Source organism: Miscanthus floridulus, chromosome 5 (genome assembly GCF_019320115.1).
Source record: "Miscanthus floridulus cultivar M001 chromosome 5, ASM1932011v1, whole genome shotgun sequence".
Lineage (NCBI taxonomy): Eukaryota > Viridiplantae > Streptophyta > Magnoliopsida > Poales > Poaceae > Miscanthus > Miscanthus floridulus.
In genome coordinates this window covers 4,836,659-4,855,362 of record NC_089584.1, presented here as the reverse complement: position 1 = coordinate 4,855,362, position 18,704 = coordinate 4,836,659, and the positions used below count along the sequence as shown (strand labels likewise).

At 50.3% G+C, this 18,704-nt stretch overlaps 1 protein-coding gene, 1 long non-coding RNA gene and 2 pseudogenes across 2 annotated transcripts; 3 read left to right on the top strand and 1 right to left on the bottom strand.

Moving 5' to 3' along the window:
* Positions 1 to 376: 376 nt before the first annotated feature.
* On the bottom strand, positions 377 to 2,288 carry LOC136451385 (uncharacterized). The gene is made up of 3 exons (XR_010758588.1): positions 1,913 to 2,288; positions 1,544 to 1,800; positions 377 to 1,054 (listed from the first exon to the last, which is right to left on the bottom strand). It is a non-coding gene; the product is annotated as an uncharacterized lncRNA (long non-coding RNA).
* A 3,728-nt stretch (positions 2,289 to 6,016) lies between these two features.
* On the top strand, positions 6,017 to 6,924 carry LOC136451384 (signaling peptide TAXIMIN 1-like). Its single transcript, XM_066452091.1, has 2 exons — positions 6,017 to 6,444; positions 6,562 to 6,924. The coding sequence occupies exons 1-2, from the start codon at positions 6,335 to 6,337 to the stop codon at positions 6,683 to 6,685; spliced, it is 234 nt and encodes a 77-aa protein (XP_066308188.1). The 5' UTR covers positions 6,017 to 6,334; the 3' UTR covers positions 6,686 to 6,924.
* Positions 6,925 to 8,582: 1,658 nt separating this feature from the next.
* On the top strand, positions 8,583 to 11,614 carry LOC136454163 (uncharacterized; annotated as a pseudogene).
* Positions 11,615 to 16,957: 5,343 nt separating this feature from the next.
* On the top strand, positions 16,958 to 18,380 carry LOC136454162 (GDSL esterase/lipase At1g28600-like; annotated as a pseudogene).
* Positions 18,381 to 18,704: the final 324 nt, after the last annotated feature.

The following is an 18,704-nucleotide window of genomic DNA, read 5'->3' as shown; positions in this document are numbered from 1 at the left end:
TCTCCTGAATGACACCTGACAGCGGCAACTCAACTCCACCCTGACATGACAGCCACATCCTCAGGAATTTCACAAACTAAAGACATATAGGGTAAAGAACAACGAAATCGCAATCTATGTGCAGCTGCTATCAGCCTGTTCGTTTCGTCGTAATTCGTAAACGATCGTGGATTATTTACTGCTGGCTGGTTTGGTGTGAGAGAAAAATACTATTACAGCTTATAATCCACGATCGTATACGAGCAAGCGAACAGGCTGTATAAGAAAAAAAAAACATAAGCAACTCGATGAAATCAGACACACCACACCACACCACACTGCAGGCCTAAAATCCCAGGAAAGAAAACAAAGCAGCTGAGGGAAAGAATCTCACCAAATCTAGCTGATTTTCAATTTCCTAGAAACAACAACTCCCTTTCGTTGGCCACCCTGCAGCATAAAGCACACAGAAAAGAAGCATCAGGAACAATGGAAGAAAAAATGTGAGAAACACACAAAAGGCAAAAGGCAAAGACCAATTGGAGAACTCAGGTATGTTCACCAAGATTCCAAAGACCAATCAAGCTAGTTGCAAGTTTCATGGCCTTTTTTTTGTATTGCTTCATTGCGTCATCCACTTATGCTTTATATATTATTTGGAAATGCTAATAAGGAACTATATAAATTGGCAATCCAGCAAGGCAATTCCTGAGGAGTGAGCAACAAAAATCAAGTTGCAATCCAGTAATGCAAGCCGGTAGCCTAAGTAGAAAACAACTAAAAAGAGGTAGGTGGTTAAAATGCAGAGATCTTTTTTACTACACTAACACATTGACTCCATCTATGTAGAGGGGATGGAACCCAGTCATGGAAATATTACTAAAATGGGCTATGGCATAAATAAACCAAGATTAAGACATATATTTGCTTGTAGATTTATATTTCATTTCAAGTATAAATAGCTTTCCTCGGTAGCTATGCACAGAATCACACACATGTATCATAGGCAGTCATCTGAAGTATAGAACAAGGTCACTTTCCTCGGTAGCTCAGATTGTTGTCAACCAGAGGAGATCTGCACACACATAGATGGAGAAGTCATTAGGCTTTGGTATGATAACACTAAACTATTAAAGGGTCTAAATCTAAACAACTCATAGGCACCATGTGCTACCTTCTGGCCTCCCTGTGTCCAATTAATTTTATGTGGTATAGGATATGGTATTTTGTATCAAGACAACTCCATCAATAAAATAGCAAGTTCTATAACTCCATAAATCGTGAAATGTTTGCCTAAATAAAAAAAATGACCTTTTCCCTTATGGAGCAAAGCAAGATGGTAACAATTTGCAACAGGGAAATTGAAAATATGAGATGCTAATGTCAATTGGGAGCTTTCTAACCTTTGTCTAGACAACAAACACATATGGTACAGTAGAGTATAAGTCAAATCGAGATAAGATCATGGACCAGTAAATCTGTCCAAAGCAAATAAAAATGGATCAAAACAGATATCAAAATAATCAAGCAAAGGGATAAAAGAAAAGAAGGGAAATTAAAATACCATGCTTCATCTCTGCTATGCAAGTAGCAGCGTTCATCTAGTCCGTTGCCCACCTTCTTCCTTTTCTGTTTTCCAGCTTCATCCATGCTTCTGGCTAATCAGCTACTGTGGCCAGCGCCTATCTGCTTCGCTGCTATGCACAGAACCCCACACCTGGAATCTTTGATCCGATATTGAGTAGAGCGAGATTATGCTGTAAGTGTAGGGAAGGAGAAATATGCCGAGTGGAGGAAGAAAGAAATAGAAACAGCCGCCATCTGCAGTCAACAAAAGAGATAAGAGTAGTCCAGAGGAATGAGAACTGAGGAGACCACAAATCCATTAAATGCAAGAAGAAAATAGCCTGAATAAAATCGATAGGGCACATACACAAATCAGACGAAGCCCCCTCATGTGATTCACGCTCCTCCACCGCATTCACAGCGCCGCCCCCTCATGTGATTCGCGCTCTACCTCCTCTCCTCCTCCCTGTCCGAGCAGGGGAGGAGGGCGCGCCGCTCGCGGACCACGACCATCAGGCGGCATCCCGCTCCCATTCGCCGCCACCATCGCTCCCCGCGGCTGGCTCCTAGGCCGCTGCCGCTCCGTCGAAACGCAGCGCCGCAACTGATCCCCTGCAGTTTCCCCTTCGTCGGACCAGGACCTAGGAAGCATAGTCAAAGCACCGGGAGCAGAGGGAGGCCATTAGGACGGATGCATCGAGAAGAAATCCTGACAAACTAAATGTGGATGGAAGGAATTAAGGAAAAGCAATGGAAGTGGAGCACACACCTAGGAAAGAAAATATACGGCCTCCTCCGTCTTTGGTGCTCCCCCAACACTATTCATGTCATAGTCGTGGCTCTAGACGCTGGATCTCGTCGCCACCGCGCCCTGGGCCAGGGTGCCGCCTATGGTCCCGTCGTGCTCTTGGGCGGGCCCACCGTCGTGAGACGCCCTCTTCGGGGCCCGCACCCTTGGCCGTCTGCCGCCAAACCTCGCCGCCGCACATGTCCCTGCTCTTCCTCCTCTGCAACCACCATTGTTTTGTGCTGGGAGATATGCGCTTCACCAAAGCTAAAAAACGGCGGCGAGAGAGAGATGGCCGTCTACCTCGTCGTCGATGCTAGATCCGCCGCCGTCTGTGCCAGGGCTGCCGCGCCGGTCCCCTTGAGCAAGGCCCGTCCACGCCATTGTGCCGCCGCATCGGGGGCCGCTCGGGCCTCCGTGCCGGGTTCCACCCATGCTGACGCCGCCATACAGGGGGGCGTCCGAGGCCGCTGCGCCACCGCACCGGGACGCCCGCCTGCACCGGCACTGCTGAGAGAGGGGGAGGAGCGGTCGAGGCACACTAGAGAGAGGGAGGAGCCGTGAGCAGAGTGGAGAGAGACGAGGAAGCACGGTGAACAGGGCTGACATTTTCTTTCCTGCGTCTGCGTGTCCGCTGCGCTCCTGCGTTTTTTTTGACAGGGTCCGTACAGGAGTTTGCCCACCCTACATCCACAGATAAACGGGACATGAAATTTTCACCGATGAGTACACGGCCGGCGCCCTGCGGGGCCTGCGGCTCTCTTACTTGTACACTAGTGGGTGTAGGTTCCATGTTTTAGGTGAGAATGCTTCCTTTTTGAGTGACACGTGTTATCTTTTCACTTTGAGATAGATGAACATGACTATCTACTCTTATCTGTTGCCTCAAATAGTTAAGAAGCTTTGTGCATATGGTAGACTAATAGTGATAGTTCCCACTACTGGATTCAATTCACTTGTTTCTTTCTTAGATAATTCTTGTGAACAATTGGATTATCTGTAGAGACAAATCGAGGGGGGAAATCTTGAAGGAAAACCCCTTTTTGTACCTCAACTGTGGCCACATGATTCATAATAATTTCCTGTCACTGTCAGTGTCATTCAAACCCCCTAAGCTAAGAAGATATTCCAGTATATAACCTTGCTAATGGCCTTGTTAAAATTCTCTCTAAAATGCACCCTGCCGATAGCCCCATATTTGGACGACAGTAGGAGGGCGTCACCATAAGCTAACTTAAGCCCCTTTTGGCACGGCTCATCCAAAGCGGCTTCATCGGTGAAGCCAAAGCCGGTGAAGCCAGAAAAACTGGCTTTTAGTTCATTTTAACCCCGGCTTACAAAACGGCTTTACGCTACAGTGCCTCGATTTGCGCAAAATAGATGAAGTCGAAGCCGGCATAAGCCGTGCCAAAGAGGCCCTTAGTATGGTATCATATTTCTTGTTGAGTAGCATTGAATAAAGTCTTTAATTTTGACTATTTCAGATTTTTTTTTCTGGCTGGAGTAATCACAACTCATGAGTGGAAATTTTTCTGCCATCAAGTGGGAAACCAGATATTGTAGGCCGCCAGCCCTGAATTGGGTAGGATGCTGGATTACTTGGAAAACAATATATTAACAGTGGATTTGTTGGACAGAGATGAATTCTTCATTCTGTTGCAGGCTTAGTGAGTACCAAATGTTGTCTCCAGCCCTGCAATATATGATCTGAACAACTATTGGCCCGATCCAGTTTGTTTTTCCAGCCTCCATAGTTGTTGTTCCATAAATCATAAGGGGTCCTTGAATTTTGTTTGTTCAGTAGTATCCTTCTCAAACTAGAATGATAAGTAGGACTCTCCCTTCTTATAGCATTACTTTTCTTGTTAGAAGGGCTTTCAGTCAAGTCTTGAGAGTTGAGACAGTCCTGGCCGTTTCATTCTTGTACAGCTGGACTCTGGAGTACCATCTGTAGGAATAGGAAGCTAAAATAGCACGACTAGGCACGCGGCACGCATCCGGTGGTTTCTTGTCTTTGTATACTAGTACCATCTGCTGGTGTAGTTTGCAGTGAACTTGCCTCTGTCAGGATGGCTGCAATCATGCCAATCCAGCTTGCAGTTTTTTATCCACTTCTGTAAATAGCGTTAGCTTGACTGCTTGTGGTCACAGCATGTATACAGCATAGCCACAAGGCTTCAGTGGAGGCTAGCAACCAAAGACATGCTGTTGAACATCTAGTATCTCCAGTTTCACCTCTATGTTATGTTAGAGCATCTCCAGCAATGACCCCCTACTCTAGATTTGATTAGTGGGTGTAAAAAAACCAGCTCCAACACCGCCCCCCCCCCCCCCCGCTACACCCCCTGTTTTAGTAGGCCCCCTACTTTCTGTCCGAAACTCCCTACTTTTGTTGCCCCCCCCCCCTACTCCTCTCCCCCTACTTTTTCTCTCTCATGACTGCATCGACGCTCTTCTTCCCCGCGACGACCGAGCTCGACGCGGCTTCGCCCTCCCCGGCGTGGGCTCCATGGCGGCCTTGCCCTGGCGGATCAGCCCTCCCCAGCGCTACCTGCCCCGATGGCGGCACCCTCCCCGGCGCGGGCGTGGGCCGGCCTCCCCGGCGGCGCTCCCAGCACGGATTCATGGCGCGACAGCCCTTCCCCGACGACGATGGCTCCTCGGCGTAGCAGTCCTACCCCGACAACGGTGGCTCCAGCCCTGCCCCGGCGCGACTCTGGCAAGCCCGCCCTGGCACGACCTACTTCGGCGATCCTACCCCGGCGCCGCCTGGTCTTTGCTCTGGGCGTCAATGGGAAGAAGAAGATGAGAGACGATGATAGGTCAGTCCCACGTGTCATCCTCTGCAAGGATGGATTTGGGGTCTATTTTAGATAGTGTTGCTGGAGTAAACCATAAAATGAGTAGTATGAAAATTAGTATAGCTACCTAAACAGAGAAGTAGGATGTGTGTTTTAGCTGGAGATGCTCTAACCGTGCTTGTGTGACTGTTTCCCTATGTTGTTGGGCGTGGTGTCGCTACTTGCAGGTTGCTTCCCCGTGACTCCTTGGCCAGTAGTATCACTGCGCCTGTCAAGTGTGGACGAGGCTTTGCAAGAATGTTGGAGCATTTGGAACTTGGAAGATCACCACTGATGTATCAGCCAGATTGCCAGACCGGTTAAAGGACTGATTGTTCATCTGATGCTGCCGGCGGCCTGCCTCTGTCTGCCAGCTCAGTGAGATGACATGATGTCTCAGCTGTGTAAACGTCTCTGCTGAATGAGCATTACTTACTGGGCATGATGGTTACCCCATGATGGGATTCAGCATCATAATAAAACCATTCTTGGTTGCACGTATGCGCCACGGGGGATTTATATAGTTGAGTATTATATACTTTTCTGCGCTTGTTGATTGTGAAATCATTGAGGTTGGTTGGATGATCTGGCAGTTGCAGCACCTGGTGGACCTGGGTTAGTTAGAATTCAACGAGAACGTGGCAGGTCAGGAGAGGCAGCCGGTGGCGGCTGGCCAGCGAAACGGCGAAACCCCCCGCGGCCAATCCGCGCGCCCCCTGGCGCCGGCATCAATTCATGTGTGCCACCAGTCAAAGTCCGGCCACGAACTCCCGCGACGTGACCGACTGCGTTGGGGGAGCTGGCCAACATTTCCTTCCTCTCGTTCCATCGTCGCCGCCAGCCATCCCGACGGAAACCGTCCTGCTGCTGCCGCCGGCGCCCGGCGGCTGCCTGACTGCCACACGGCCGCGTCTAGTACGCTTGGAAAGTCAGACGAGAAAGCGTGTTGGGCTTCTCTCTCCGCACCGGAACCGGAAGGAAACTGACCGCGAAACTGCACGCCTTCATATATACCGGAACAGGGGACCTCTTGTCGCCTTGGTGCTCGCGAGTCGCAACCAGCCCAACACCAGCAAGCAGCAACGCGGCGGACCGGCACCGGGTTGGTTCATCTGACATCCACGCCGCAGCCGGCCGGAGGAACTTCCTAGGAAGGGAGGCGATGTGCTGCTGCGACGGGGACTGCCGGCCGCTCGGGTGGCTCCTGGGTCTGCCCTTCGCGCTGCTCGCCGTCCTCGTCTCCTTCGTCGGCGCCATCATCTGGATCATCGGGTGCGTGCGTGCCCTGGCCTCGCAGCCTGGGTTCCTTCTTCTTCTTGGATCGATCGGCGCTGCCATTAAAATAAATTGACTAACTTCGTCGCTGATGCTCTGCCGCGCATCATGCAGGCTGTCCATCTCGTGCATCTGCCCCTGCTGCCTCTGCGTGACGGTGCTGCTGGAGGTGGCCGTGGAGCTCGTCAAGGCGCCGCTCCATGTCATGACCTGGTTCACCTCCAAGATACCCTGCTGAGTGCCGATTCAGTTCATCCCAGTCCCTGCTGAGTGACGGATCATACGTTCTTGCTTTAGCCGGAGAGATTGCTGTACATTCGTTTCGTTTCGTCGTCGGTTGGTTCATCCTAGTACTTTGGGATCTGCGATTGTTTTTTTCCACAGATTTGGTAACTGTGACCTTGTGATAAAGTACCAGTAGCACAAGTTCTTTGTTCTTGTTCTTGAATTGAATGCATGGAGTACCAATGCCCTGACTATGACGATCGGCACACACACTGACTTGGTTACGGCTGCCTTCATGCGCTGCCTTGCGCAAATTTTTGCGTGCGTTGTTTCCCAGCCCAGGGAATCCGCAAGAAAATCCGTCTGAAATTGCGAGGTAACACGAGCGGAGCGGTTCCAGGCGGTCAGCCGGTTGCCTTCCGCTTCCGCTTCCGCGGCGGCGGCGGCGGCGGGGACCTGTTTGTTTCTGCTTATGATCGGATTCTCGATGAAAAAAACGAGAATTCCACCAAACATTTCGATTATTTCTGATTCTTCTAACCGTCGCTTTAGAACTTTGAACAAGGATCCAAAAATCCCCATGGTACAACAATTATAAGCGAATTCCACCAAACATTTCGCTTGAACTGCTTATCAGCCATGGTTCAGTGTTTTTCTTTCATAACAAAACAACACCAGTTGGCTTTTCAGCCGCAGAAACCATCAGCCGAACAGGGCATATAAGTAAAAAAAAGGGCCTAAAACCATATACTACATCCTCGGAGTTCTAAAAAACATTTAAATTACCTCTATGCCTTGGTTTGAAGTGGTTCTAAAGGTAGTTTTGTCTTTTTTTTATTTATTTAAAAAATACAGTAAATACTTAATAATATTTTAAGAACCACAAAATAATATCTCTAAACTTGTTAAAAATTTCAAGAAAAATCACAGAGATATTGGATGTGAAGGATAATAATAAAATATTTAAAGTTCATGAAAAATATATATAGAAGCTTCAAAAATAGATTTAGCTCTTGGAGAATAGAAAAGTATCTAGAAATATCTATAACTTAAAAAACACATAAATGCCTTGCAGTTCAACTTCTAGAGATATTTTCTTGAGCTCTAAATATTCTATTTGGGTTCGTTGTATCCCAATCTATCTCTAGGATTTTTCCTAGAATTTTTAGAAGCTTGAGACATTTTATGTAGTTTAATAACCTTGTAAAAATATTAACCAGATTTTTTAACTTAAAAAAAGACAAGACCGCCTTAAAACCACTCCAAATCAGGGCAATGGGGTAATTTTAAGGGTTTTGAGAGTTCGGTATGTGTGATGTTTGATTTAGAAGTTTTAAGAGGAAATTCAAACTACGACGACATTCCAAGCAGGTAAAATAGACTTTTTCCTTCCTTCTCAGAAGTTGTGGTAAAAGGGCTCGTACAACGACCCATGCATGTGTTTAGGTCCATGATGTTATACGTAATTTGAGAGATTTTGAAAGAGCACAAGTTAAGAATTTTCTGGCATCAAAGCTCCACTGCAGAGAATGTTGTGGCAAGGAGAGGCAAAAATTTGGTGCTTGGCGAGCTATGACAGAGTTTTAGCCGTTTAGTTCATATACTTCCTCTGATGTCCTACAGTTTGATAGCGCATCAGGATCGATCACTGGCTCAGCTCCATCGTCGCATGCTACATGGAAATGTTATGTCAGATTTACCTGTCATAGTAACCACGTTTCGGTTTAGCAATTCAGATTCAGGCCTACAATTGTGTTGACCTTGTTTCCGTTGACGTGGTTACAGCTTAGAAGCCAACAAGACTGATCTTGCAGTACTAGTACAGAATACTTTTTAGCAGGACACGGCCAATAGGTCGATCTGAAGGTCTAGTGTTATAAGATTGTAGTGTGTAGGTTGATACAAAGTTCATGGGTCAAGCAACACTACACCACACATCTTGCAGCGGCGCGACGCTGCCGGAACCCGCCCCCGCCGCCCCGATGCAGCCCCAGATCCTCCGCCGCGGCGAGCCCATCCCGCAGATCCACCCCATCCCGGTCACCCCCAACAGCTCCGGCGTGCCTCCGTACAGCGACGAATCTGAGAGCAGGCCCGCTTCGGGAGATCGAAGCGCACCTCCAGTTGAGACCCCATCGCCGCCGCCACCGATCCACACATGCCAGCCGGCGCTGGACGACGACCTGCTGATCCCAGCCACGCCGGATTCTGGCATCCTGCAGCCCTCCTACGCGGACATCGCCAAGCGGCACAACTCTACAGTTATGAAGGCGCACCTACACCGTCAACCAACGGCTCGCACCCTCCAGTCCGCCATTACTACGCCGAGGGGATGCACTTACTACGGCCGTGCCTTCGCTGACGAGCCGTCTCGTCGGCTCCGCACGGACGGCGCTCCCCGAGGCCGCCATGACGACCCGTCACCTCGCCGCGCGGCGCTGCACCGGCAGCCTACTTCCCCTACAACGCGCGCCTTCAATTCGGCTGAAGCTGAGTGGTTCGAGGCCAGGGTGAAGCACTGGTGGCGCAAGCTGCAACAAGGGTCAACTACTGAAGCCCTGCAACGCCACAGGCCGTCAAATCGTGCATCGCATCCTCTTCGTGGCCAGCTGCGCGCTGAGGCTGCAATTACATCGCCTGCGCTCCGCGCTTTTCGCCTCAAAACCGAAGGAAAGTGCTTCAAGTGCCTCTCCTCTGACCACCGTGCCGCATCCTGCCGAGACCCCATCCGCTGCTTCCGCTGTCTTGGGCTTGGCCATAGAGAGAGAGATTGCAGGCGATTTGGCACCCAACGCTCGAGCACAGCTGCGCGGCGCGCCTGCAAGGAGGACCTACCCCCGCCGCCATCGCCGCCGCGCGTGGGACAAGCTGCTATGGCGAGACTCGGAGACCCAGAGACGAGGCCTGATGAGGACGAATGCCTCATCCCAACCTCATTTGCCACTGAGGCAAGCCGGCGAGAGTGGGAGGAAACTGCTGCTGTCTCCTGGGCCATGTCCGGGCCACCCAACACCGGTCCCAGGGAGGTGGAGGCGGCCATCCGTGACGAGTTCCGCCTCCGGCAAGGCGAGGTGGTCGTCACCAGGCATCACCCTCAGGCAGTTCCTCATCAAGTTCCATCATCGTCATCATTGCAGCAGGGCCCTGCAGCAGGGCTTCGCCAAGCGCCACTGGCATCGACATTCACTTCGTCAAGTGGCGCAGCCTCGCCAACTGCCTAGGTGTGTCACTCCTCTTCCGTGTCAAGCTCTGCCTCGATGGTGTGCCCAGACATGCCTGGGATGATGGCATCGTTGAGCGCATCATTGGGAGACGCTGTGCACTGGAGTCCATCGACACCGACCTGCTCCACCCAGCTGAGACAAAAACCATTGATCTCTGGGCCTGGACAGCGAACCCGAGCCTAATCCCCAAGAAAATTTGGCTCACCTTCACCAACCACGCCAAAGATGCCAAGCTTCAGTCAATCCTGGTGACTGAGACGCCGCCGGAGCACTGGCAACAAGGCACCAGGCATGCTGTCATCATCCACCTGGAAGAAATCCACGACTACACCGCCTCCACCATCGACGACAAAGGCAACATCTCCCCAGGTAAAAGACGTCTCCCTAAATGGCACCTGGGTGTTGTTGACGGAGCGCAGGTTCCTGCTCGTGCTTTTGAGGAGTTCCCACACCACCCACCACCACCTAGGCGCACCGACAAGGAGGAGCCGCGCACCAGGTGGCCTGATAGCAGGTCCTCTAAGGGGACAAAGGGGCGCTACAACAACGACCACCCTGACTTCTACAAGGGCCGTGGCAAGCGCCACGACGACGACGAACTACGACACTTATGGCCGGGGTGGCCGAGATGACCCTGGCAGGTATGGCCGGGGTGATCACAGCGGTGCTGGTGGCTACCGTGAACGCGACCGCTCCCCTCCACGTCGCCTCTGGGCACATGGCAGCAGGCATGGAGGTCGACAAAGGGCTCCCGACGCCCTCGAGCATGCTGTGGTGCAACCAACTGAGCTCCTGCTGCCGGCTAAGCTTCCTCAAGTAAGTGTCTTGCAGGTGACTGAAGAGGCTGAGCTGCAGCGCCTCTTCAAAGCCCACGCCATGGCCCTCCAAGGTGCTATGCAGCGCATCGTGGAGCGGGCGGGCGTCCAGCACACCGGAGAGATGGCCTCCTTGCTGAAGTCTCTCATGCAAGACTACATCGACAAAGCTTCGGCGCTAGCTGAGGGGCTTGGGTGCCTGCTTCAAGGCCCCCCAGAAGCTGCTAGGCTGGACCTGCACGAGGCCGGGAATGAAGCCCGGTCCAAGCGCCCCCCCAGCCAGCTCCTGACAGGCCGAGCTCTTCACGCACGGTACCAGTGCGTGACATCTTCGACCGCATCCTCAACACGCTCCCACCGAATGCAGCAGTGGAAGCAGTGGAACACAACTCCATTGCTGCGGTCGAGAAAGCATTGGCCCGCATCGAGCTCACTGCAGTGGAGAGCCCCACAATTCAGGGTGACGATGGTGTAGCGACACTCTTCAGCAAGCCGATGGCGCCACTGCTCCAACAACCACAGCACGCAGCTGCTACTACGCCAACACCGGCCTCTAGCGGGGCTAGGCGCCGCAGACGCCAGCGTGCCTTCGACATGTCTGCGGTACGGCGAAGTGCTCGCCTGGCCAATGCTCGCCCCATGTCCCAGATGCAGCGTGCTCAGAGAAACCTTTGCCGAAAACTTGGTCTCCTACATGATGATCTTGAACCTGTGGAAACCGCTTTGCAGGACTACATCGCCATGTTCAATGGCCCGCTGCCGACGGACATCATTGCCGCGCTGACGGAGATGTTCAACCTGGGCACCGAAGAGCCAAATGAAGTTGATGATGCGCTGCTTCGCATGGTGGGCGAGGGAGTCGAAGAACTCCGCGACGCAGCCATCCTGACTGCAGCAGCCTGACGGTCATTGCAGACTGCACAACTTGCGTCCTAACGCTTAATATGTATCAAGCTACATTGTATCAGAATTTGTACCAGTACTTCACACATTCCACCGTCATCATTCACGCTGTAGGCCTGATTGCAGACTTGTCGGGCCACCATGATTTGTGTACGCCGAAGACTATTTTTAGTATGCTTCAACTTTGCTTCTCAACCACGGGTGATGCATCCAGAGTTGTTTTATTGCTCCTGAATGCCTGGAGATGTAGATCAGTCTTCGGCGATCTTTCTCCAATCCTACGAATGTTCCTGCAGGCGGCCATCATGCACCAATTTGAGGATTTCACCACCTCTCCAGTGAGTGCGCACAGCATTGATCTCTTGTCCTGGAATGTTAGAGGCCTAAATCAGCAAGCTCGAAGAGACACCGTCCACCAATTAATAGCAGCGACGTCATGCAACATTGCATGCCTACAAGAAACCAAGCTATCCCAAATCTGTCAATATGATGCTTCGTACCTTGGTGGCCATCGCCTGAGTCAGTTTGCTTGCAAGCCGGCATCAGGGCCTTCTCAAACGCGTGGGGGCATCATCATACTATGGAACGAATGTCGTGTAAGCTGCACTGACATCACCATCGGAGAATTCCACGTCTCGGCGAAAGTTCAGCTAAAAAACTCGGACGCCAGCTTCCTGCTTACAGTGGTGTACGGTCCATCGCATTGCAGTGCAGACAAGCTACGCTTTCTTGATGAATTAAAAGCGCTAAAGCCAGCGCCAAGCATGCGGTGGCTCATCACGGGCGATTTCAACCTCATCTATAGAGCTGCTGACAAAAACAACATGAACCTAAGCCCACGCCTAATGCGCCACTTCCGTGAGGCGCTAGATGAGTGTGATCTGTCTGAAATTAGCCTTCAGAACAGGAAATTCACTTGGAGCAATGAGAGGCAACGACCCACAATGTCAAGACTCGACCGCTTTTTCTGTAACGCAGAATGGGACGCTACCTTCAGCAACCACATCCTGAATGCATTCTCAACATCGCTCTCCCGACCATTGCCCTCTGCTGCTATCCAACCAATCGGGACCTAGAAGGCCAAGTTCGTTCAAGTTTGAAAATTATTGGGTCAAACTCCCAGGATTTAAAGATGTAGTCAGGACTGCATGGGATACTACAACGGACCACCATGAGCCGTTTCATGTCCTGTGCCACAAACTGCATTCTACTTCGCAAAAACTGAAAGCATGGAGCAAGGAAATCAACTCTGACGCCAAAAAACTTTTCTTCATGGCACAAGAGATCATCCTAAGGCTCGATATCGCCCAAGAAAATAGAAGTCTCACGGCTGCTGAGCTGCTTCTACGGGCTAAGCTCAAGAAAAGAATTTTGGGGCTAGCAGTGATCGAAAGAGCTAGATGTAAACAAGCATCGAGACTGTCGTCAATCAAGCTGGGCGATGCTAACACAAAATATTTTCACCATAAAGTAAATGCGAGGAGAAGGAAAAACCACATCCAAAGATTGCGACACGGCCATGGCTGGGCAATAAACCATGATGACAAAGCTTCTGTAATACAGGACCATTTCTCAAAATTCATGGGACACCCTCCAGCACGGCAGCACGACATCAACTGGGATGAGCTGAACCTGCCATCCCATGATCTTAGTGGACTAGACGCAACATTCACTGAAGAGGAGATAAAACATGCTATCCACCAAATGCCGTTTGACAAAGCACCGGGGCCAGATGGATACACTGGCGCCTTCTTCAGATCATGCTGGGACATCGTCAAGGTTGATATCGTCAATGCGGCGAATGCCTTCCATTCACTACGGACAAACAGTCTTGCACTCCTCAACTCAGCCAACGTGGTTTTGATTCCCAAAAAGGATGGTGCTGAAGCTATTACAGACTTCCGACCTATCAGCTTGATTCATTCCTTTGCCAAAATAATCGCCAAGGTACTTGCTTTACGGCTAGCGCCCCATATGAGTTCCATTGTCTCCCCAACGCAAAGTGCTTTCATCAAAAGACGAAGCATCCATGACAACTACATGGCCGTCCGCAATGCAATAAGACGCTACCACAATTCTAAGCTCCCAACAATATTGCTCAAGCTCGACATCGCCAAAGCGTTTGATTCAGTCAGATGGGAATATCTCCTCACTCTGTTGAATAAGCTTGGATTTCCTAGTCGATGGCAAGACTGGATCGCTGCACTTCTCTTCACCTCTTCGACGAGGTTTCTATTGAATGGAATCCCGAACGCGCCTATCAAACATGGCAGAGGGCTTCGTCAAGGCGATCCGCTGTCACCTCTATTGTTTGTCATAGCAATGGATCCACTGCAAAAACTGCTTGATCTAGCAACCGAGAAAGGACATTTGTCCAGGCTGAGGGGAAGAACAACTAAAATTAGAGCTTCAATGTATGCTGACGACACGGCCATTTTTGTCAAGCCAACAAGGGAAGACATCTTAGCTATGGCTCAGCTCCTAACCTTGTTTGGCGAGGCTTCAGGGCTGAAAACCAACTTTCAGAAATCCACAATCATCCCTGTACGGTGTGAAGGATTAAATCTAAATGAAATCCTTGCTGGCTCTCCAACGGAAATTTCATGCTTCCCAACCAAATACCTAGGCCTACCGTTAACGCATCAGCGCCTAAGGCGTGTGGACTTCCAGCCTCTGGTAGACAAAACGGTCAGCAAGCTCACTGCTTGGAATGGGCGCCAAATTAACCCAGCAGGTCGCTCGACTCTGGTTAAAGCGGTCCTTACTTCGCAAGCAGTCTACTTCCTCACATCCCTCCGTGCACCAAAAGCGACAATCAAGGACATCGATCGGCAGAGGAAGAGGTTCCTATGGACAGGCGCCGAGACGCTAACAGGAGGAAAATGTAAGGTCAATTGGCCGAGGTCAGCTAGACCAAAATATTCTGGAGGCTTGGGCATCCTCCATCTAGGGAAGTTTGCAAGGGCATTAAGGTTGAGATGGCTATGGCGACAATGGTCCGGCAAGTTCTGATGGTAGTCTTGGGGAGGAAACCCCATGTAACACAACCGATCAGCTCCTTTTTGCGGCATCCACAACTTTAACAATAGGAGACGGAAAAAGAGCATTGTTCTGGTCGAGTGCATGGCTAGACGGTCAGCGGCCATGCGACGTAGCGCCGCACCTATTTGCCATCTCCAGAAGGAAAAATAGAACTCTGCAGCAGGCACTCCTTGATAATAATTGGATTCGTGACATCAACCTTCAGCATCATAATATCTCTGCCCAGCACTTAGCTGAATACACACATCTATGGCAAGCAACTAGGCGCATAATTCTAAGAACGGGCACGCCAGATAACCTTTCCTGGAAATTTGAGGAAAATGGTGAATACACAACATCCTCTGCTTACCATGCCCAGTTTATTGGTGCAACCAAAAACAACTTTGAGGCACTCATTTGGAAACCTTGGGCACCACCTAAATGCAAATTCTTCAGCTGGCTTGCGATTCAAAACCGAGTTTGGACCGCTGATAGATTGGAAGCTCGGAGGTGGCCAAACCAAGGAACCTGCACACTATGCCGGCTTCATGCGGAGACAGGCCTGCATCTTTTCAGGGACTGCAGATTCACGAAGCGCCTCTGGAAGGAAATTGCCACCTGGACACAAAACTCCAACCTACACCCGAGTGCATGGCCACATAGCGAGACACTTGAGAACTGGTGGACGGCAATGTCAAATGCGCCGAGTACGAGGAGGAAAGGCCTACGTTCGCTCATTATACTAGTTTGCTGGGAAGTTTGGAAGGAGAGGAATTCGAGAGTTTTTGAGCACACAGAGTCGACCAATGTTATGGTTCTTCAGAGAATCAAAGACGAGGCGAGACTGTGGATCTTGGCGGGAGCAAAGCACATTTCTACTTTCCTTCAACTTCTCTCCTAGTTTTAAATTGTGATTATTGTGTTTTTTGTTTTTCTAGTTGTGTACAAAGTCGAGTTGACTGAGTTGTACAGTGTCCGTCTGGATGTTTCTTCTTTTTAATATAGCGGGCAGCTCTCCTGCCGGTTCGTTTCAAAAAAAAAAAAAGTTCATTGCATAGTCATTCAAATTTCGCACCAGTTCCCCTTAAAAAAAATCGCACCAGTTTCGTCAGAGATCTTTCTCTATGAAGAGTTTGGACAACAGAGTTTGCTCTGGTACTTCAGTTCTTACAGTTCTATCTCATTGCAAACTAACCTGCTACGTTTCCATTATCAAATTAATAAGCGCCACCATTCCCATTAACATCCCATCCACTCCATCAAAGCACGCACCGGTCTTATGCTGTGTGTCATTCCCATTGCTATGTGCTCTTCACCTCTTACCACTAATGCCTTCTATAATGCGTTGATGGACCCTTAATGCTTAAAACACTAACTTCCTTGCTCTCCTATCCTTACAACGTATATGGTTTACTCTGTTTCAGGCCACAATATCATAACTGGTGCACTTCTAGGTATAGGCTAAAATAATTCACTGTGCAAGTAATCAAGACTGCATATTGTAGGCTCACTCAACTGCAGTTGAGACCTTTTTCTAGAAGTATCATGCCTTTACCATGCTTTGGGTATCCAGGGACCAATGCAACGAAAATATGATCGATCAGGGAGATAGTATCTGTGTGCTAATTATGCGTTTATCTCCCATATTTGAGCGATAATGGCCGTCCTTGTCATTATTCCAGGAACTATGCTGTTATCTGCTCATCTCTAAGATGCATTGTTATGCCATCTGGTTTTCGGGAGCTATATGGTCAACACATTTAATAACTGTATGTATGTTCAGTATCCAACATGCATTGCTATGCCATCTGGTTTTCCAATCAGTTTGTTCAAATTTTCAATTCGTCTATGCACTTAACATAAGAAACAAACCGACACATACATGCACAAAGAGAGGACCAATTTCTGTGCGCGCAGAAAAGCTTTAAATTTTCTGTTTTGAAAAATGAAACTGAATTCGCAAAAAAAAAAAGAAGGAAACAGGAGTAGTATTAGTTTTTTTTTTGGATAGGTGGAGTAGTATTAGTTTTGAGTACACCACTATTAATTTATGTTCTTTTTCAGGTCCACTCACTGTATCGTTATTGCACAGAGAATTCCCATCAATAGATTAAAGAAGAACTCTAAAAAAAAGATTAAAGAAGTGCTCTGCTAGAGTTGACTCCTGAAGTCCAGAACAACCATCCAAAGATGACACCTCAGCCTATGGTCACAGTGACGATGGCTCGCAGTCTCACGCTATAAATGGCAGCGTCTGTTCGCTGAACGCTGCAACCAAGCACAGAGTTGCAGGCATTCCAGGCGTGACGCATCTGATCAGCAATGCTGAGGGCGGTGGCGTTCATCGTCTTCCTCCTCTCCGTCACCGGGCACTACTGGTGTTCGCAGAGCTACAACGCGATCTACAGCTTCGGGGACTCCATCGCCGACACCGGCAACCTCTGCACGGGCTCCGGCGGCTGCCCGTCGTGGCTCACCACTGGGCAGCCACCCTTCGGCAACACCCACTTCGGGCACCCCACCGGCCGGTGCACCGACGGCCGCGTCATCCTCGACTTCCTAGGTTTGTGTGCAGTGTGCTTTATCCATGCATGTCCTATCCTGACATGTCGCGCATACGCAGCTGATCACTTTGGCTTGCCGCTTCTTCCGCCGTCCAAGGCGATCGGCGCCGGCGACGTCAAGAAGGGCGCGAACATGGCCATCATCGGCGCCACCACCATGGACTTCGAATTCTTCAAGAAGCACGGCCTCGGCAACAACATTTGGAACAACGGCCCCTTGGTACCCAGATCCAGTGGTTTCCAGCAGCTCATGCCCTCCATCTGCGGCACCGGTGCCGGTGACGACCGTCTCACTCTCGATCGTTTCATCACTAAGATCCAGTGATTATTAGTGAATAATGATGAACCGCGAACGTGCCGTGTAGATTGCCAGAGCTACTTCAACAATTCCCTGTTCGTCGTCGGCGAGTTCGGGGGCAACGACTACAACGCGCCGCTCTTCGGCGGCAAGGCCATGGCCGAGGTCAGAAGCTACGTGCCCGAGATCGTCGACCGGATCGCAAGCGGCGTGGAGGTAAGTAAGATACGACACCACGCCGGCACGCCGGCGCACAGGGAACGAAAACACAACAGGTCTGACGTGATCCGGCCTCTGGCCGGCCGATTTGAACAGACGCTGATAGGGATGGGCGCGGTGGACGTGGTGGTGCCGGGGGTGCTGCCGATAAGTGCTTCCCGCTGTACCCGAGCTCGAGCAAGGACGACTACGACGAGATAGGCTGCCTCAAGAGCTACAACAACCTGTCCAGCTACCACAACGAGCTGCTGAGGCAGGCGGTGTCCGGCCTGCAGAGCAAGCACGCCGGCGTCCGGTTCATGTACGCCGACTTCTACGCGCAGGTCGCAGACATGGTCCGGTCACCGGAGACCTTCGGTACGGAACTTGCCGTTCTTGTGCGCTCGCTAGCTGGTGCATGGAGTGAGAACCTGACGATGATCCATTGCTTGTGTGTTTTAACTTTGCACTGTGCTCATGCAGGGCTGAAATACGGGCTGAATGTGTGCTGCGGCGCCGGCGGGCAGGGCTCCTACAACTACAACAACAATGCGCGGTGCGGCGACCCGGAGAAGTACCTGGTATGGGAGTATGGGACGGCATCCATCTCACGGAAGCCGCCTACCGTTCCATCGCGGATGGGTGGCTCAAGGGCACCTACTGCAGCCCCGGCATCCTGGGTTGAGGGAGTTCGCGATGCATGCAGGCGGGCGCGGCGGCGACCGGCGATGCATGACTGTATCTGTACTGTACTGTATCTAATAAAATAATGTTAGGGATGACTGTGGTGGCGAAAAAATATATATCGGCGCAATTGATTGTAAGTGGTAACGGTTGTGATTAACTTAATATATTACTTATATCTATATATATAATCCAATAAATAATCTAATCCCTGCCAGATGTTTTATCTCTTAATGCAAGGTGTCCACATCATTCCCCACTGAGTGTCCCACCACTAACTTGCAATTCTTTCATACAAGCTATCCATGTGATCTCTTATTAAATA